Consider the following 20,239-nt stretch of genomic DNA (forward strand, 5'->3'; position numbering starts at 1 on the left):
CTGAGCACGCCGAGCGTCACGGCCAGCGCGACCTGCGGCAGCGGCAGCCGCCCCCACATGCCGCCAGGCGGCGCTGCTGTACCTGCGCCCACAGACACACGCGTGAGACCGGCCGTGGCCCCGCGCTCCCGGTCCGCACCTTCGGTCCCCGGCGGGGAAACGGCCGAGGAGACGGGGGCAGAGAGCGCAGAGGCCCCACTCCGGGAGGGCAGCGCCCCGCGGCTCCGGGCAGCGCCGCGACGGACCCGCCGCGCCTCACCTGCAGGACGGGAGACCACAGAGCGCGGGCCTCCCGCTCGCTAGCGTGACCGGAAGGAAGTGCCACGCGCTGGCCCGTTCGCCGCCGGAAGCGCGGCCCCGCGGATGGAGGGCAGCGTGGAGCTGGCGGCGCGGGAGCCCGGGGCCGCGCGGCTCCGCAGGCGGCGGCCGGTGCTGTACAGCGCCCCCGGCTGGGCCGCCGGGCAGCGGCGCGGCGGTAAGCAGCGCGGGGGGCGGCCCTGGGCGGGAGCGCTGCCGAAAGCCCGCCTCTTCTGGGCGGGAGCTGTGTCCGACAGCCCTCCTCCCCCGCGGCGGGAGCGCTGACCGACAGCCTTACCCTTCCCGGCAGGCGCTGCCGGCGGGCCCGCGTGGCTGCTGCCGCTGACGGTGGCGCTGCGGACGCTCAACTGCTTCCTCGTCCAAACCAGCTTCGTCCCGGACGAGTACTGGCAGTCGCTGGAGGTGGCGCATCGCATGGTCTTCGAATATCCTTCGTAGGACCAACCTTCTGCCGGCCCCTCGCCCTCCGTACGGCCCCTGCGTGACTGCAGAGTCGCGGCCGCGGTGTGGAGAGCGAGGGGAGCGATCGCTCGGGTAGAGGTTTCCAGGGCAGTAAGGTGTTAGCTTGACCAGTAACATCCCTCCCCGTGCTTTCACCCACAAGGGAGAATGCCTCAACCCGGCTAAGTCTTGAGAATAACATGTCTCGAATTAAACGTTTTGTTTCAGTTGTTCACGATCTGTCCTTAATATTAATAATTATGGCTACCTAACTTGGGAATGGACTAACGGCTTAAGGGGCTATTCCTACCCACTGATTTTTGCAAGCATCTACAAAGCTTTGCAGCTGCTGGCAAAAGATGATGTTCAGCTGCTGGTGAGTATAATGAAAAACTACATCCGCTACAAAAATTCTATATAAAAGCATTGTGTTCAAGTTCAGTGTATTGTTATCGTTGACCAGATAAAATACAAAGCCTGAATCTAGCAATTAGAGACGTTATGAGCACAGAGACCTCTCTGAAGTGTCTGATACTGGTGCAGAACTCATTCATAGACCTCCAGTCACAGTACTAATGCCTGGGACTGCAGGTTATTCTTGTCCTCCATCGATCTCCTTGAGTTTCATACAGATACTGTTTCAAAAACTGAACCACTGAGCAATTATGCTGTAGTGGCAAAGTGTTTAATAATCTGTATTTGTACTGAACTTGGTAATAACAGCCTCTTTTGACTTCTGTTGAAGATGAATGGCAAAGAATTCTGCTTTCAGTTTCTGAACACTTTCAGGTGAACTCTACACTTTTCTTTGTTTTCGCAGAAATACCAGTCTTACCCAAGGGCCACAAAATCATAAGATGTTGTAGCAAATATGCACTAATTCACTGTCTTCACGTCTGAACAGACATTCCCTATTTCTGTAGTCCTTTCTTCAAATTTGGAATTTAACATGTTTGTTGCAAGTAAAATTTTCTCTCTGCTTACATAGATATGGGTCCCTAGACTTTCCCAGGCAGTGCTGGCAGCTTTTGCTGATGTGAAGCTTTACTCTTTAGTGCGACACCTTGAAAATGCAGAAACAGCAAAGTGTGTGGTGAGTTCCACCCTTTAAAAAAGTTATGTATGTTACTAAACATGGGTTGTTGCAGTGTAAACAACAGCAGAATGCTAAGTCACACTTTTAAGAATTACCGCCTTCATTTCAAATGACAGAATTTAACATTTCTTCCCATGGATCCTGTTCATGATTATTTTCAGTACTTCTGCCAGCTGTGTTCTTGGTTTACGTGGTATTCCTGTACCAGAACTCTAACGAACACCATGGAAACTCTTCTTACCATTTTTGCACTTTCCTACTATCCAATAAAAGGTTCCAAGATGGGGAGCAGGTAAGAAACTTTCTACTAACCATACTGACAATTTTAGGCTTGGGATAACACTGATCTACTGAGACTGTTTAAAATACTAACTTTCATCTTAAAATATAAGGCAACCAAAACCACCCCATTCATGTAGCAAGAGCTCTAAATTATGTAAGGAATAGCAATTATGCTGTTTCCTCTAAACATTTTTCTGAAGCTATGATATAGCTGGTATGTAAAATGACTGTTCTCCAGTTCCCTTAGGAAAAGTATCACTTTATGGGAAACTTTAAAAATTTAAAGGACCAGAAACTGTGGTAACCTGGGAAAAGACAACAAAAGCTTGTTTGGTTTCAGATACAGGTGTATTTGTGGTCACAACTTTTTTTACCAGCTCTGTGTTTTAAAACAAGTATCTGCTTCTAGTTACCAACTCCATTGCTAATAAAGCAGTTTATGTAGTTGGCAGCCTTCCAAGCAAAACAGAGTATACACACTAAGAGAATCAAAGTTACCTGCACTATGGAAAACTTTTGGTCAGAGACGCGACAGTATTTAAATTGTTGAAATGTCACTGCAAAACAATTGATCAAACCTTTTGATAAACTTTTGGTTTTCTTGTGTTCCCTCATCCTAGTTGCAAATATTTAGCTTTGACAGCGCTTGCAACTGTTATTCGTCCCACGGCAGTTATCCCATGGATACCTTTGCTCTTTAGTCATTTTTTGCAAGAACACAGGAAAGCAGAACTTATCCTACACAACTGCATTCCAGTTGGGTAAGTTCTTTCTGAATTTAAACTATAACCATGCACAGCTATATCTTAAGATCGATTATAGCACTGTATAGGCCAACAACCCAGAAAAGCTGCTTTCATGTAAAAACAAGGAAAAGAAAAGAAAGAGTCCTATGCAGAACTTCAAAGAAGAGGTGTGTTTCATTTAATATATATATGGGGAGGGGGGAAGCACTGAGATTTCATGAGGGTGACACACTAACAGCATTCCAGCTTAATCTGGGATTGTGCCAAGGATACCAGGTGATGGCAACTGGCTGCTGTAAAATGGCCATCAGTATGGATAACCTTAAAAAAAGATTAGGAATGAGGAAGTTTTGACAGCTCTTTGGAGAAGAGTAGAATCTGATACAAAAGCAATTCAGGCAATACCCGTGCAACCAACTTTCCACTTTTGCAGATTGGTCACAGTAGGAACCTCTTTAATAATTGACCGTGTGTTTTTTGGTGAGGTAAGTTGTTTTAAACTTGACTTATAAGAAAAAGGTTGAGTTTTAGCATTTTACAATGAATGGATGTTTTAGGCTTCTCTATTATTTCTGTGACTGGCCTATGATCTCTAAGTATATCATAAGCCATAAAACTCTGACTTCTCAGTTACTTTAAATGTCAGAATGTTACTTAAATTCAGTATGTCAGCTCTAAATAAATTGTTATCAAACTACAAGACTTACATGCTGATAAATATAGGAAGTCTGTGATGAGTCTTAGTTGAAAAAACCACAGAAGTATGAATGAAAATGTTGTATCATTTAAGGCCAGTGATGACTCTGTAATGAATTTAGCTGTTGGTTTTCACTTTGGATTTGTATTTAACTTTTCCACTCCCCAAAAATCTCCCAGTGGGTGCTAGTTCAGCTGAACTTCTTGAAATTCAACGTGCTCCAGAATTTGGGAACATTTTATGGATCTCATCCTTGGCACTGGTACTTCACTCAGGGACTACCAGTCATCTTGGGTACCCATCTGCCTTTCTTTATTCATGGTTGTGTGCTGGCACCAAAAAGGTATCGCATCTTGCTAATGGCAGTGATTTGGACAGTGTTGGTATACAGGTAATTTCTCCTAAGTGTAAATACTATCTGTCACTGTGTTCTTTTCTAAGCTCATGTCTTCTCTAGAATGAAAAAGCATAGTGTTTGGATTAAGTGGTAAAAATCTTTAAACTACTCGAACACTCTAAGAACTGCAGTCAGTTTTAGAAACAACAGTTTTCTGGAATTTTATGTAATACTGCTTCTTTTATCATTACCAAACATGTATTTTTATAATTTATTAGACCCTTGACAACAAAACAATTCAGCATGAAATTCAATGGAAAATATTTTTTAAATCCCCAGAACCAACCAACGCTCAAATTACCTAACAGATGTTTAAACAATAATAGAACTAGTGAGAAAAGTGTGCTTACTAGTGCCTGTTAACAAAAATACCATTTAATTTGTTTCTTTAATGTATTAAATCCCCAGTAAGATGAGAGGTTCTTAAGCCTCTAAATGTTACTCCATTCACAAGTCTACACCCAGATATTAATAGTTATTATAGGACTGCATGTCTCATTTTAAGTTGAGAAGAAAAGGAAAGCTGTCTCTAAAGCATCAGAATTCAATGTAGATTAATCAAGAGAGACACTTTCAGACAAGAGAAGATATAGCAAATTAATACTAAGAAATAAATACTAGACTACAGTAGTAGCACAATACAGCAAAACAGCAGCAAGACCACAAATGCCATCTCTTCTTTCAGTCCAACTCAAAACCAGCTGTAGTTCTATTGGTTTACAGCCTTCATCTCCCTTAGTCTTGTAAGAACCTGTTTGGTGCCCATGACATAAGTCTTGCAGTAATCCCCAAAAAGGCACCAAACTTTAATGGGAAATGGTGTAAAGTTGTATTAGCAGAGGTGAATGTTACCTTATTAGATTAAAATGTAGACTTGAATCTTAGTTTCTTATCTGCACTTTTACCATGTTTTATTGCAGAAAGCAAACTGAAGTAATAGCTAAGTTACATCTAGCAGTCATAGAAACAGACCGCTTAATTGCTAGAATAATAGCCAAGTACTTTTATTAGTGCTTAGTTTAAACTGATCAAATAATCTGAATTTCTGTACTCATTACCTTCTTAAAAAGTGACAATTTTTACTCTAAAGTGCTTCAATGCCAAAAGCTTTTTAGTAAGTGCTTTTCTTCCAGTCCTCCATGCTCTAAACCACATTTTGTCAACAGGACTGATTCATTTAACTATCTTACTGTAGTATTGTATCTGTTTTATTACAGCACACTGAGCCATAAAGAATTCAGGTTCATCTATCCAGTACTGCCATTTTGCATGTTTTTTTGTGGTAAGCATTGGTTTTAGATGTCTTGCAGTCTTCCCTGTATATAATTTGTACCTAAAGAGAGACTGTTAATAATCACTGGATTTGGCAGAGGATTCTTAGGAGTAGTCTGACCTTTTCTTACAGCTAGGAAAAAGGAAAAAAAAAAAAACCAAAAAGACAAAGAACAGCAAGTGACTGACATGGATATGGAGAATCCTTAGAATGGATAAAAAGTACTTCCTGCAAAAAATATGAAAATTGCCTCAGTAACTCCTAACTGTTTAGCAATACCACCCTTACAGTGCATTTCATTCTTTGGCTCCTTTATAGTGTTTTTCCACCAGTTTCTCTTAAATACACCTGACAAATGCCTTTGAGTACGCAACAAAAAGTTACAAGTTTTCAGAAACTAAAATTATCCTTATCTAGGTTCAGGTGTTAGGAGATGATGCTAATTTTCTGTCTGCTCTTGACCAACCACCAGCTGGAGGCTACTTCCCACAGAAGTTTTAGAGTAGTTAATGTGACAGCTTTTTTCTTCAGGCATAGCAAGATCGTTTTTTTAAAATAGGAATCTAAGGTCCCTAAACTAACGTGGTTGACTTAAAAATTAAAGAGAATCTGTTCACCATTTAAAGTGGAAAGCATATTGCTTTTGCTAACAAAGATTCTTCTGATACTTTAACAGAAACCTTTAAAGTATTCATTTAGCTTTTTTTTCCCCTAGCTTTGTGGGTGTTTTTTCTTTTGAACACAGAAAAAAGCCTAATAAAGTAGTATTTTATATTCACAAAACTGAGTAGTAACTACACTAGTGTATCTGTAGGAAAAGTAAAATCATAATGTGAAGTCTAGTATGCTGAAAAGTTAAAGGAAAGATTAAAACTTCTGGAATATGAAACTGTAGTTTAAATACAAGTTCAAAACAGACAAATCAATGAAAATTTTAATTTTCTGTAACCTGTTTTGCTATTCTAAACAAAAGTAAATCTTACTTCAATAACTCTGCACAGCTGAGATCAAATATATAACATGTCTTGGCTTAGTTCAATGGATATAACATGAACCAATTCTACCTCATGCACAGGAAAATTCCAGTCCACTATTTTTTTGTTAATATTCCTCTTAACTCTCATGTCTATAAGAGAATGAGGTTACCCATACAATTAATCAAGAGCTAAATATCATCTGTTTGGACACCTTAGTAAAGAAGAAAAATTACAAAAGTTATTTCTGGTAAGTAGTTACAAAGTTCTTTGAATTGCTCAAAATACTATCAATAAAAGCAGAAAAAAACCCCAAGAGTTTTTAAATAATTTCCAAGCACATTTCAAAGATAAGCTCAGAGTGTTTCACAAAAGCAGTAAAAAAATGCCTATAGTAGAAGTTTGCACTCAGCTTTAAACCACACACTAATTAGTGAACTTCGTTTTCATCTGAGATAAAGAGCTGTAATTTTTCTTAACAGACCAACTGAAGACTAATTTAACTTACTTGTTAAAGACTTGCAACAGACCTATTCTAACTTGTTTCTTGTGATTCAGCAAAGGTGGTCACAGACCTAGGCTGCATAAAGTATTTTTATCTCCTAATACTAACAAGCATGTGATTTACCAAGTTGCAGCTCTGTGCCACGTTTGTCTAAATTGTGGTTGTGAGAAACAGGTTTATACAGCTCTCTCCCACCAGGAGAAATGTCTCTTCCTATTATTGGCTCCTTCAAGAAAAGTGGGGAGGAAAAGGCAAGGATGGGAGATGGGAAAAGATGGAGGAGTAGGCTTTTCCAAGGATAGTAGCTCAAACATTAGTAACAATAAGGGAGTGTCACAGCTTTTAGGCTGTTGGAGTAAAGAATACCACAGCAATACCAAAGCACATGTAGTTACCATTTATTATGGCTCTACTTTGACATGCATGAATCATAACGTATTGGTAAGTCACCATATATCATTCATCCAAACTACTGAATGGGCTACTTTTCCCCACAAGAAATTAAAATTAAGGTCTGAAGGGACAAAGTACTGGCTTTGAAATAGTACTCCTGTACTGCAAAAGTCACGTATGGGCTTAACATTTACATTGTGAAATCCAAGAATTAATAAGGGCAAAGTCTAACCTTTGAATTTCCACTCAATGAGTAAGACTGAAAGAACACTGTATGAAAATACCTCAAAGCAAAGTATTTGTATCAACTGAGTAATGGTTTTCTAGTAAGTTATGGTACTTTGAAAAATACCGTGCAGAACTGTTAGCATTTGTATATCTCTAAATGTTTACTCCGATGTTTCCTTAGGATATTCTTTGAAACACCTAAAAGCATGGAAGAAATCTGCAGTAAGTTTCCTGCTTTTATCCAACTTGCTGCCAGCCCTGTATACAGGCTTGATCCACCAACGAGGCCCTCTGGACGTTATGAGTCACATACAGCAACTCTGTAATACCCCCTACCAGTCACAAGCTTTTGTGTTCATCATGATGCCGTGCCACTCTACTCCACTTTACAGGTACTAAAATAGTTAACAATGTACTACATTAAAATCCATACGCTTAAGCAGAAATTAAGATACTTGTTTGTTTCTCCTAAGCTTAATAAATAGATAAATGTATACAGTTTTGATTTTTCTTTTGATTTTTCTTACAGTTCATACAGAGTGAGTAGGGTTAATAAGCCAAATGCTTCTACTACAGAGTTAAATTCAGCATCTAATTTTTTCAGTTTTTGTAAAGTGACTTTGTATGAGGATATGCAGTTAAGTCTTAGGACTTCTGAAAGTAAGTTATACTTGCTTCACTATGGTAACTTTTGTAGCAAAACTGAAGACTAATTGCTACAGTCAAACTCTTTTAATTTTGCCTTTACATTTCTTTACTCTGTAGTGGCAGAAGTAATTGCAAGATACAGGGACCAAGGCAAGTAAACAAAACATTAAAGCAGATAAAAACAGTGAAGCTGATATGGAAAAGTACCTTTTAAAAAAACTAATGTTATGCACATAGTACTTTTATTAAGATAAATCTGCTTTTTGTGAACTAACAGTCACATCAGCTTGGAACTGAATCCACCTGTTCTACTTTTGCTTTCATATGAAGTACAGAAGGCAAGAAAATATTACTCTGGGGTAAAAAATACCTAATTATTCAATTTTGGGTTTGATTGGGGTATCTTTAAGCAAAAAGTAATTTCAAAACTTACATATTGGTCAGTTTATCCTGAAGTGTTCGTTTTGTTTTTTCTCCTTAGTCATGTTCACTGTCCTCTAAAAATGAGATTCCTTCAGTGTCCCCCAGACCTAACCGGAAAGGAGAACTATATTGATGAAGCAGATGTGTTTTACTCTAATCCACTTCGTTGGCTTACTAAGGAGTTCTACAATGATACATTATTACCCAGTCACTTGATCTTCTTCAGTGTGCTAGAACAGGTATGATAACTGCAAGGTGAAAGAAACTAGTTTTGAGGTCAGGTTACAATATAAGTTATGGGAGAGTTATAGATAAGATTTTTGAAAGTTGTTGTCCACAACTTTTTAAAACACAGCTTAAATTAATACTGAACCCTCTAGTCTATAACACAGTATAGATAGCATTCCAGTGATATTTACTTAACATTCACGTATGCCCTCTCCTCTGTGCAAATACTCCACACGGTCAAGTAGTATTTTATGGAATTCTCCTCAGGCCCTATTAAAAGAGAAGTGCAGTCTGTTAAGTACAAGCAAAAATGCCTGCACTCAGGAGTACCTTTTCCCCTCAGTTCTTTTATGAAGTGCATGTACTCGAACAATGGTGCCCGGTGAATAGCCATTCCGGACAGGATCAAACAGGATAGGTACCTCTTTTTCTAGCGGTGTTTCCTAAAATAAAGGATAAAACTTCTAGGGGACAGTTGAATTCACGGGTTTTTCAGAAGACTTTGGAACACCGTTCTGATGCTCCCAAGTACACTTTCTGACTCTGGAAAATAATGCATGTTCATTTACAGGAAATATCATCATTTCTAGCTTTAAGAGGCTATGAGAAAATAGCAACTGTCTTTCACACTCATCTGCCTCAAGGACGAGTTGGAAGCCACATCTACGTCTACAGGAAAAAAAAAAAAACTGAAATGAATTATACCTGAAGATCAATTTCTAGCTCTAAGACCTAATGATATCAGTTTGCATAGTAGTACTATGCTTAGAAGAACTTGTACCGCAGAAAAGAGAGTAGTGACTCTGAAATCAGGTAAGCCAAATGGAGAAGTCCGATTAAGCAACCATTGGCTGGCTGGAACCACACGAACCTCTTCCTGAAGGCAACTTCAGTATCAGTATGGCAGGGTGGGGGTGTTGACCTACCTTAACAGCACTAGAAAACATCAGGAAGACTAGAGTTACCAAACGACTACTGAAACGGTATGAAATTAGACAAGACTGGACCATTTTTAGAGAACTGTACAGCTATGCTAACTTTGCTTTATAAATAACGACTTTCACCCACAATGTATCTTTATTTTTCTTCTACAATATGCAGATATGCAAGACATATCAAGTGCTTACATCAGCAAGCTGATTAGAATGCAGCACAGCAAATTCTTCACAATTTAACAGGCTTTTAAGCTCCCCGCAAAGACAAGAAGCAAGGATAAGATTACAAAACACTAACAAATACATTACCATAATGTAGATCTATTTTTGAAGGATGAGATGGAAGTTAGTATATCAAACATTGGAGTTAATTAGGGGTACATTATGTATGACTGAAGCTTTAACTACACTAATGCAATGCAATTAAGCATATTTTTCATACACAAATCATTGCATGCCTAGTTTCTGCAACAATAGTGCTGGCACCCGAACTATCATTGCTTCCAAAGAACAGCTAAAGCACCAGTACAGAATATGCAAATTAGAAAGCCTGACCTGGGCCTTTCAACAAAAATGTGTAAAAATCAAATTATGTCGAGAAAAAACTTGCATCTTGCTGCTTTGCTGAAAAACAAAGTTTCCAGAGAGCATGTAAATTCTAATCTTATTTTTACCATAAATTACTCAATATTTTGGATCAAAAGGTAATTGCCCCAATTCTATTTCAAGATTTGCCATGTATCTTCCATTTGTGCGACCGTGTTTATGCCATTTACCTTCTCTTTTATTACGGTGGTGGTACTTCTGAGCTTGTTTTTCATGTCTGGAATTTTCAGTTTGTGTAAAAGAAGGCCTTTTAGGTCGACTGCAAGGAGTAAACAAAAACTTATTACTACTCTTACAGAAACATCTCTCTAAAAGCATTTTGAAATAATTACATTGGCAAGAACAGCTTTTAACATGCTGAAGTTGACTGAAAAGAAAAATTGGTGTTAAGTAGTCTTTTCTCTCGCGAGCAAAAGGGAGGCGGATTTGTTTGCTTAAATCCTCAACAAGATTGTATATTTAAAAGAAATCCCTTCTAAAAATAAAAATGCCCTGCAGCTGGTTGCCTAAAGTTCTTTTTAGAATAAAGCCAGTTAAAGAGCTGTTTGATTATCCCTACTGTGATGCCCAAGTGAGGTCTCAATCTATTACAGTTTTTCTGTGACATTATGCCCTATAAAAATGCTGAAAACTTTCTGAACCCTTAGGAAAGCATGCTTTATGTACACATGCACACTTCAAAGGTGTCATGTTAAGTACATACAGAGAGAGGAGGCACTGGCTGTTGCTCACCTGTTGCGGTTTGATGCAAAAGCTGATTATACTATATGCTGTTATCATGAGACTGGTACCTCTGGCCTTCAGCTAAGTTACAGCTACTTTCATATGAACCTCTGTACAGTACTACCAGTAAATTAATTTCAAATTCTGGTTTTCTGCAGTCTGAACTTAGAAGTGCTCAAAAATAAAGTATTTTAATCCATTAAAAAGCAAAGCTAATTTTAATAACAAATTAGCAAGAAATATTTCAATTATAAATAAAACCAACAAATCTATGTCATGTGTTTGCGGAAACTACACATTAAAAAAAGCTACTTGGTAGCTGAGAATACGAGTATCATCCTCATGGTTCAACTTTTAGAGAAAGTACTACTTCACATAATATCTAGTAACCTCAATGTAAAGTATTCAGACTTCCTGCTGCAACAAAACACATGAAATAATAAACCACAGAAGTCCAAAAGAGAAACCTGACTGAAGACCCTGCACCTTGATCTAAATGGTCTTTGCATTGAATACCAGCACAGGGAAAAGTTCTGTTACGACTACAAGGACAATTTCTTTTGTATTATAAGGACAACTTATAAAGTAGCTAATATGTAACATTTTTTCTTACCTGATCAGAATAAACATTACCACAACAGACTATATAGACAACTTTGTAATAGCAATGATACTAAAAGCCACATAAAAATACATACACAAGTGTTCCAGAAAGAGCAAGTTCCACACAATATATTGAGGTTGCTCATATTCCATCACATCTAACTCCACTGGGCCACACCATACCACAACTGCTCTGCAGATGTCCTGAGAATACCATTTAGATACAGGAAAGTAACACGGGAATCGATGCCAGAGAGCTTTGTATGCAAGTCTGAACAAAATTTAGTCAGGGTCAGTATCTGAAGCCTGCCATTTGAGTAGCTCTACTCTGGGCATAGAAATTAATTCAGTAATATGTTAATCTATGTGACAGTAGTGAAATTCCTGAAAAGACAGCAGGCAATATACCTGCCAGAACGGTCTGACCTGACACTGCTCAAATATATCCCAAAACCTTCTCATTCAGGGAGGTATAACAAGGAAGTCCTAGTTAATGCAGCTTCTCAGATAGTTATTCATATCAGCAGATAGTCTAAAGTTGCTCTACTCACAGATCCAGAGTATTCTAAAGAACTCTGTGGAAATATTAGATTGTGCTATGTACAGTGGAGCCTCCAAAACACACATCTCACCCACATAAAATTTATGTAGAAGGTACCACAGATCCACTTTATATAACACAATCTGATATTTCCATTTAATCCTTCAGAAGATCTTCTAGTGTGTGTATAAGTATATACAGAGAGACATACATATACATGCTAGAGACCACCCTATTACAACAAAGACACTAGATGTCTTTACAAAGACTACTTCATTGTGTTAACAAATTCAGGAAACATGGAAACAAACCTGGGTCCATACTGGGGTGAATAATCATAATGAAAGTAGTATCTGTAGATGTATTTGTCCAAATCCTCAAAAACATTTTCATTATTATTTTGGTATTCCTTCATATCTTCCAGGTAATCCTTGACATCGTTAACAAAATCAGTGAACAGCATCTGGTCATGTATAAATAACCCATTATGGAAAAACTTATTGATGAAATTTTCTAGTTCTCTCCAGTGATGAAAGTTATGTACAACTTGTTGCAAATACTTTTTCATTAGCCGATTAAATTCATCCACCCTGATAGGATCTGATACTGTGTTAAAGAGACCGATGAATTCTTGATGCGCACATTCAAAAATACCAGAGCAGCCCTTTAGGACAAACTGATGTTTTCTACTACATAAAGGATCATTGAGACATTTCTGTGAATCTGTGTCTTTTTCAAATGTTGTAAACTGATGTTTTCTTCCATCTTTGAACCCTTTTGGCATGTTAGGTCCCCTGTAATGCATGTGCTTCAGATTCTCGTAAGAGTTATGTTCTTGGTAAAAAGTTCGAGCTTTCTTGTTTGCCTCATGCCTTTTATCACTTGACCTCTTTTCCTTTTCATCAAAGATATTTTTTGTGGTATCTTTGAAGTGTCTGAAGGTAGACTTTACAGAATCAGAGAACTTTTTCAGGTTTTCTTTCACTGCTTCTTTAGCCTGCTTGATCTTTTCTTTATGGTGTCTTACAAACTCTTTTGTGGAATTTTTCATAGCATCGAAAGTTTCTTTAACTGAACCAAAAAATGAATCCTTCGATTTCTTTTTAGCCTTACTTTGCCCTTTAGCACCTTTCTTTTGTCCCTTTTCATTAATTTCTTGTTTTTCAGTTTGGTCTTTCGCTTCAACATACAACTTCTCCCATAAGTCAGAGCGTTGTTGCTCAAAGTTCAGCTTTTTTTCTAGTTCTACTAGTCTTCCTCGCAGAGTTTCTATTTCTTCATCGTCTCTTAACATATCAGCAGCATTGTCAGGTGTTTGACGAGAACTTAACTGTTCCAGTTCTTTTTTTAGAGCTTCTGTAACGTGACGTTCTTTGTCCAGTTCTCTCCTCAACATCTGTGCCTCTGCAAAGAGCGTTTCCTTTTGCCTAAGAAAGTTGTGGTTTCTTTGCTTTTCCTCTTCCAAATGCTCCCTTAGTTTCTGATTTTCCATTACAATAGACTCTGCGCTAGTACCTTTATCTTCTAAGTTTCTAATTTGTTGTCTTAGCTTCCTTAATTCTTCCTGAAGTGAGGCCAAAGCTTTTTCTTCCTTCTCTAAAGATTCTCTTAAGTGCTGATTTTCTGCAGCAAGACTTTTTTTTTGAGATTCAAAGGATTTCTTCTCCACTTCAGTGGAGACCAAACACATGGCAAGATCTCCCTTGAATGACTAATACATACAAAAAGAAAAGACAATTAAGATTGTTACATTTTCAGCTAAAAGATAAAAAGACCAAGGTAGCCCAGACAGTTTACTTGTCATTTTAGATGCAGTGACACATGTTGCACCAAGATGCAAAAATAGAGCTAGTTTGTTTATCTCAGATGTACACACAATTTCTTGGCAACAAAGACCATGTGAGAGGCTCCCCCTTCCAACCAGAGGTCATCACCCCTCACTTGTATTGGTTTAACTAGTGAATGATAGTAAACTGGGTACATGAATTGTAACATCTTAAAAAGAAATTCGAATGTCTGTGTTTGGGATTGGTTTATCAAACTGAGTTTAGAGATTACAAAACTAAACACATTAGCAGAAGCAAGGCTATTCAACAGTTGGGACAGAAATTTGGGAAGTGATTTTAAAAAAAATTTGTTGCTGAAAGTACATCCAACACAAAAGGACCCCTCAGTCTCCTGGCAGTCTTGACAAACTCTAGAACTAAACATATTGAATTATGTATAAATGCTGCTATCAACAACATAAGTTTTTTTAAAAAACCCACACACAAAGCATTCCCTAATCATCTCTCTGATCTAACAGTAAAAATCTGTAAGGACAAGTTAAATAAAAATTAATAGACAATTTAGAGCCAACTCACAAAACCTGTAGGTTCAACCTGTAACAGGCTTTTACCAGCATGTTCTACTTGAGCTCTCTCCATTAACCTGGCGCTGTGTCATAGGAAGACTCTCTGTCCAGATAACTCCTAGACTACATACATAAAACCCAGTATCTTTAAACACATGCTAGTAATTGATCAAAATACAGAATCCTGGTCAAGAATTCAGGAGCAAGAAAAATGGCGTTCTCAAAAAGAACTTACTGAAGAAAAAAATGTAATGGAGTTGTGAGATAAAGTAATTCCACTTTGTATAAATTACACAAAATATCAGAATAAACCAATGACTTCCAGCTAAAATCATACCTACCCCTACTTTATCGCCTTGCTCTTGTTGACACTGGTAAAGGTCATCTTTGATATCTTTTAATTCACGTGTCTTGGTCGCTAGCTGCTGACGTTTCTGGCTCTGTATTGTACCTACAAAGATATAAAACGTTCTTTTGACAGACTGACTTACATTAAGTAGAAGAACACACAAACCTAAACATAATCTTCATTTTCTCTGCAGATTCAAAAGCATTCTCACCTTGCAATTTCTGCCCAGTACTTCCTAATAACTGTTCAGCTGTAACAAAATTAAGATTATAAAAACAGGTTGTTCCATACTGATTCTGTTTCTTCCAACAATTGTTTCTCAAACAGACACAAAAAGTCACTCTTACACTGCCTTTTGTTTGATGATAACATATGAAGGAATTTTGGAAAATTACACAAGAATAACTTACATACAAAACCAACAAAAATTATGCAGGAAAGGATGAGTGTCTGGGGTTTTTTTTAGTAACATGCAAGCCAATCAGGATAAATGAGAGACTTATTACTCCATGCATTATCCACTTCAGATTTACAACTTTCATTGTTATATGAATATGAGGATATTAAATATTAAGGTATTAAAAAGTAATTAATAATAAAGAGGATATTAGATATTAAAGTTATGTATATGAAGTTATGTATATAATGAGGATATTAGCACAGCATTTAAAACATCCATGCAGAAACAATTATCACACTCTGCTCACAAAGCAGCAACTATTTGCAAGCTGAGGAGTAAGCAAATACCCTGTCTTTCAATTGTCAGGTAAAGGCTGATACATACTATTTTTCTGAAAAAATATCTTCATTGTACTAGACACCAATTTTTTCCATCAACTTATTTACTGGTACACCCCCTACCTGTATCATGCTCTCTAAATCCTAACACTGATGTAGTTTTTACTTCTTTGCCTTTAAGATTCTCTTGAATTGACTCTACAGCAGATGGCAACAGCAAGTTTTAAGTACTTCTTTCAAAACCAATGCAGCATATGCAGAATTCTATTTCAGTATTTAAAGGCAGGAGGGATGTATTATTAAACAGAAGAAATTCTATAAATACTATTACAGTGAGGAATTTTTTATGCTCTGTTAATTTCCATTTAGCGTTGAGTATGAACTTAAAAAACAGTCGGTGCTCTATTAAGCCCAACTGAAACTCAATGGTTCAATTCAACTAAGGGAAAGCAACATTTTCACAGCAATGATTTTAAGTTTGCTGAGTCCTAATAAATACTTATTGGAAGAACAGATCCTTTCATAAGTGAATTCATATATATTGGCAGTACATTTGCTTTTCATATTTATGTTTTACAGATACTTTTGAAGAAGTCCATTGATCCTAAGAATCCAAAGTCTGTATCTGAAAAATCATCATTTATTGTAAAGGGTTCAGTTAAAGGGAACCTGAATTACAGAAAAACACTTAAAACTCCATTTCTCTCCTTATCAAGAATCATCATTTAGATACAGTAAGCAAAAGTGACATTTACCAACATAGAAAGGGTAATGAAGACATTGAAAATGCACATAATGAGGTACCATTCCTCATTGTGTTTCCAGCTGGTACTTTCAAGTCACAGCATCCTTCAGATTCTATAAGTAATCTATACAAATCCCTAGCATTACAGCAATACTCTCTTTTCCAGATTCTGGTTCAAGACAAAAATTAAATGTCTGAGTGTCCATAAGAAGACATTCTCCTGGGAAGAGACTTCCAATTATCTGTTTTCCTGGAAGGCTTGCCCTCTTTCAGATCTCCTTCATAGAGCACCGTAAAGCCAGCGAACTTGGTTTAATACTGATTTGGATACAGCTATTGATTAAAAGCTAATCCCAGTTGCTTTCCATATCTTGAAAAGTCCAAAGGGAAAACACTGCACTGACACTGACCCCATTACTTATGAAAGTAATTTCATAAGAAGTAACCCTTTCCAATCATCTTACATGACAATTAGCCTAGCATTAGAAGACTTCTGTGCATAACACTCATTTCAAGTTGAATTGCAAAAATGCAAAGTAGTCCTTTAGGGAAAGGGATTTCTCTTTGGAAGCTTGTGTTCAAAAAAATACCAAACAAAACACAGCAAGATTAAAAGCAGGTTTTGATTTTCTTTCCAGAGGTAGAAAGATTAGTTATCACATAACCATGAAGAACTTTCACTTGAAGAAGCAAGAACTAAAGCTATATACAGTTGCCTTCTTTCTGCTGAGAATGCTGTCATACTGACAATTGTTATTTAGAAGTTCAGATTCAATGAATGAACAAGTGTAAGTGAATCCCTTAATACAGATATGACTCTGAAGACATTGCCAAAGTGTATTTCTCATCCATAGATCTCAAAGTTCTTTAAAAGAAGAACACTTATCATTAACTCAAATTTAAATGCAATGAAATTATCAACAAAACTGAAACCTCAAGCCACCATCACAAAACACCATCAAAGACTGGTGTAGTTGTACTCCTCTCCATGGCAGTATGCATCAATGATTTTTTACATCTAGTAGCTAGAACTGCTAAATAGTAAGTATTTTATACTATTGGATTAGTCATTCCTATAACCTTGCATACACTGGTCATTCTTAAGACCCGATTTATTGATTTTTTTAATTGAAGTATGCGAATATATATCGATATGTGTGCACACAGACACACACAGTTTGAAAAGTGAATCTGAATGCAAGCACAGCATCCACACTGCATCACTCATGACTCTTACCTTCAAGTTTACCTAGGAACAAAAAAAATTTAAAAAAAAAAATCAGGCTCGAGTGAAAAATCAGTATAAGTCTCAACATAAGTGTAACAATTTAGACTCCTAACAATTAGACTAAATCAAATGCAATTAGAATCATACTCCTAGTCACAAATGGAATCACAAGTCCTCCTAAAACTACTCAGGAAAAATTACTATAAAAAACAAATGGCCTCTATCATTTTTATCACAACATGTGTATCTTAGAAGATTAGGCTCACGTTACATAGATTTAGATGTGGCATAATTCTGCTGTTTTGCTAAATGTACTAACAATCTATGTAATGCTTAACTTTAGACAACGGCCTGAACACAAAAACTCCTGCTATTCTGAATTCCCTAAACTACTATGGAATTGCAAGGACGACGACAGCGTATTTTTCTCCACCAGACAGAGAAAAATATTGATACTATGAACTCCTGTAAAAAATATACCATGCTCTTACATTAATCACTTGAGTGCACGAGACAAATACCCAAAATATCATTCGTAACAGCATTCAGAGAGTTGAGCACTACCACAAATTTATTTCAAAAGAAAAGATGTGAAAAATGAAGGGTACACACTGCATTATGAGAACAAGAAGAAGTTTCTGTCTGGAAGGGTAACAAAAAAATTGTTTATTTTTATTTACTAGACAGTTGCACCACTGAAGGGAGTTCTCTATTAGCCATACATTAGCAGCTGCTTTTTCTCATTTTTAGGCTAGCTTGTCAGTAGAGAACAAGGAAAAAAAAATCAGAGTCACAAATGGTGTTTGTTATTTAAGATGTTGATTCTATATGTATTTCTATAAACTTACCATAGAAGTGTCCAAAGCCCATGCTGATGGCAATCACCAAAGCCAGTATGATGCACCTGTTGAGGCCGCTACTGAACTGGCGTTTGTGCTGCTCTTCTCTGGGAGGTTCAGACTCTGGTTCAGCAGGTGACCCACTCTCAGCCTCAGAACTGGAGATCAGCCTCTTCTTAGCCCAACGTTTTCGTACTGTGGGACTGGACTGACTACTAGTTTCATCACTACTTGATTCATCATTGCTAGCCTGAGATGAAAAAACTGAAAACCAACATATAAAGAGTCTTTAAAATGCATTAATTGTTGCTTTTAAAAATCAATTTGAGTATCAAAATCTGCAACAATATTTGGCACTTATCTTACAGAACATTAATAAAACAAAATAAAAATTCTCAATGTGATTATGCTGGAAAATATGCCAGGAATGCTTGGTCTTCACAGCTGAAATTTCAATGTTTAAATACAAAAGACAGACAATCAAGAAATCATCAACAAATATCTGTATGGCACTTCCCCACACCTTATCACTCATTAGAAAGTGTTTCTTTCAGTCAATCCAGTCTTTTAAAGAATCTACAAGTACTGCCTCTGCAAAGTCTCGTGGAGCAGAAAGGTCAAGAATTTACTTTTCCTTCTTTTTGAAACAATAGTGACACTAACTATTTAATAATAGAAGATTAACATAAAAGCTTGCTAAAAGAAAGCCTCCTAAAAGACAGACGTGGTTTTACTATATTCTCTCAAAAAGCTTCATGCTGTGATCTACATGCAACTGCACACAAAATTCCACTACAACTCTGTTAACGGAGGTATTGTAATGATCAAAAACTTTGCATTGCAAATTTACTTAAATATGTAATTTTGTTTACTTTTAATACCTACCATACTATTAACATCTTTACCCATCTTTAAAAAAAAGAAAAGCCATTTTTAACCACTACTAAACAGAAAAAAAAAACACCTATGTGCTTCTGTGTTTGCCCTCCCTAACACCCTGAATCCAAAATGCTTCAACTACCTGACTCCTGTTTTGGAAGACTGAATTGACCAAGATTTGCGATAAGAACAAATTATAACCATAAAAAAAATACCTTTTGTAACAGTTTTGTAAAATGGTATTTATATCATTTACATGTTCATGTTTCTATGTCCCAAAAGCCATATATTGTTCTAACTGGGAATATAACAACAGAGCTGTAATAGTGGTACAAATGCTTGCTGCATGTACTGTAAATATATTTACATAATCCAGTATGTAAGTAATGATTATTTAATCTCCCTCCTTTGAAAGCATCACTGTCAAGGGTAAGGCAAGTATCAAGGACAAGCAGTGGTAGGGTGAAAATATCTATGTTCATGTACCGAATTTATATGCCTGAAATAGATTCAGTGTGATCAATGCAGCCTCCAGCACATGACAAAGTGTTCGTGCCCAGACACTACATTTGATGCCCCCAATTACACAATGCTAATGCCCCTTCAAGAAATATGGTAGTTGATTCTGATGTAAGAGATCATCACTCAAATGTAACAAAAAAAAAAAACCCTAACTAAAGAGTTATTGTCCTTAAACATTTCACAACTGAAAATCATTTGTTTGAGGAAAGCCATGCAAACATCACTGAATAGACACGAATGCCATGCAGTGCTAGCTGTTATCTGTACAAAGCATTACCAATTAAGTTCCTTCACTTAAAATAAATTTCAGCCTGCACAATGCCAGAAAAGATTACCAATGAACAAGCAACATGTTAGATAATGAAAGTTAACCTCCCCTCTTACTAAAAAAAGTCCATTTTTGTCAATTAGTCAAACCAGACTGACCAAGCAAACACTGCAATGACGACAAATCATTTAAACAGCTACTTGAAATGAATTTATGTAGCTTAGTAGAAAATAACGCTATTTTCAAATCAGTCATTTAAGC

The 20,239-nt window shown here is 37.2% G+C and overlaps 2 protein-coding genes across 6 annotated transcripts in view; one reads left to right on the top strand and one right to left on the bottom strand.

The window, feature by feature from the left end:
- On the top strand, nt 1-11,527 carry PIGB (phosphatidylinositol glycan anchor biosynthesis class B). The gene is made up of 12 exons (XM_062000323.1): nt 1-475; nt 608-740; nt 1,015-1,135; nt 1,748-1,852; nt 2,017-2,147; nt 2,758-2,898; nt 3,317-3,368; nt 3,760-3,971; nt 5,195-5,259; nt 7,532-7,742; nt 8,480-8,660; nt 9,221-11,527. The coding sequence occupies exons 1-12, from the start codon at nt 364-366 to the stop codon at nt 9,356-9,358; spliced, it is 1,602 nt and encodes a 533-aa protein (XP_061856307.1). The 5' UTR covers nt 1-363; the 3' UTR covers nt 9,359-11,527.
- The window catches only part of CCPG1 (cell cycle progression 1), a 27,025-nt gene continuing 13,897 nt past the window's right edge, over nt 7,112-20,239 (bottom strand). The window contains exons 6-11 of one of the 5 annotated variants that reach the window (XM_062000319.1): nt 18,319-18,573; nt 17,480-17,491; nt 14,752-14,861; nt 12,369-13,768; nt 10,361-10,449; nt 7,112-8,919 (exon numbers count right to left, since the gene is read on the bottom strand). In XM_062000319.1, the coding sequence (XP_061856303.1) occupies nt 8,837-8,919; nt 10,361-10,449; nt 12,369-13,768; nt 14,752-14,861; nt 17,480-17,491; nt 18,319-18,573 (1,949 nt within the window). In that variant the 3' untranslated portion in view covers nt 7,112-8,836. The other 4 variants (XM_062000321.1, XM_062000322.1, XM_062000318.1 and 1 more) reach the window with 4 other exon arrangements.

Source organism: Colius striatus, chromosome 7, assembly GCF_028858725.1.
Source record: "Colius striatus isolate bColStr4 chromosome 7, bColStr4.1.hap1, whole genome shotgun sequence".
NCBI lineage: Eukaryota > Metazoa > Chordata > Aves > Coliiformes > Coliidae > Colius > Colius striatus.

Coding starts and splice junctions, on each gene's coding strand:
- PIGB (XM_062000323.1), top strand. CDS start 364: ATGGAGGGCAGCGTGGAGCTGGCGGCGCGGGAGCCCGGGGCCGCGCGG. Junction 3,972..5,194: donor TGGACAGTGTTGGTATACAG/GTAATTTCTCCT, acceptor GTTTTATTACAG/CACACTGAGCCATAAAGAAT. Junction 8,661..9,220: donor TCTTCAGTGTGCTAGAACAG/GTATGATAACTG, acceptor GTTCATTTACAG/GAAATATCATCATTTCTAGC.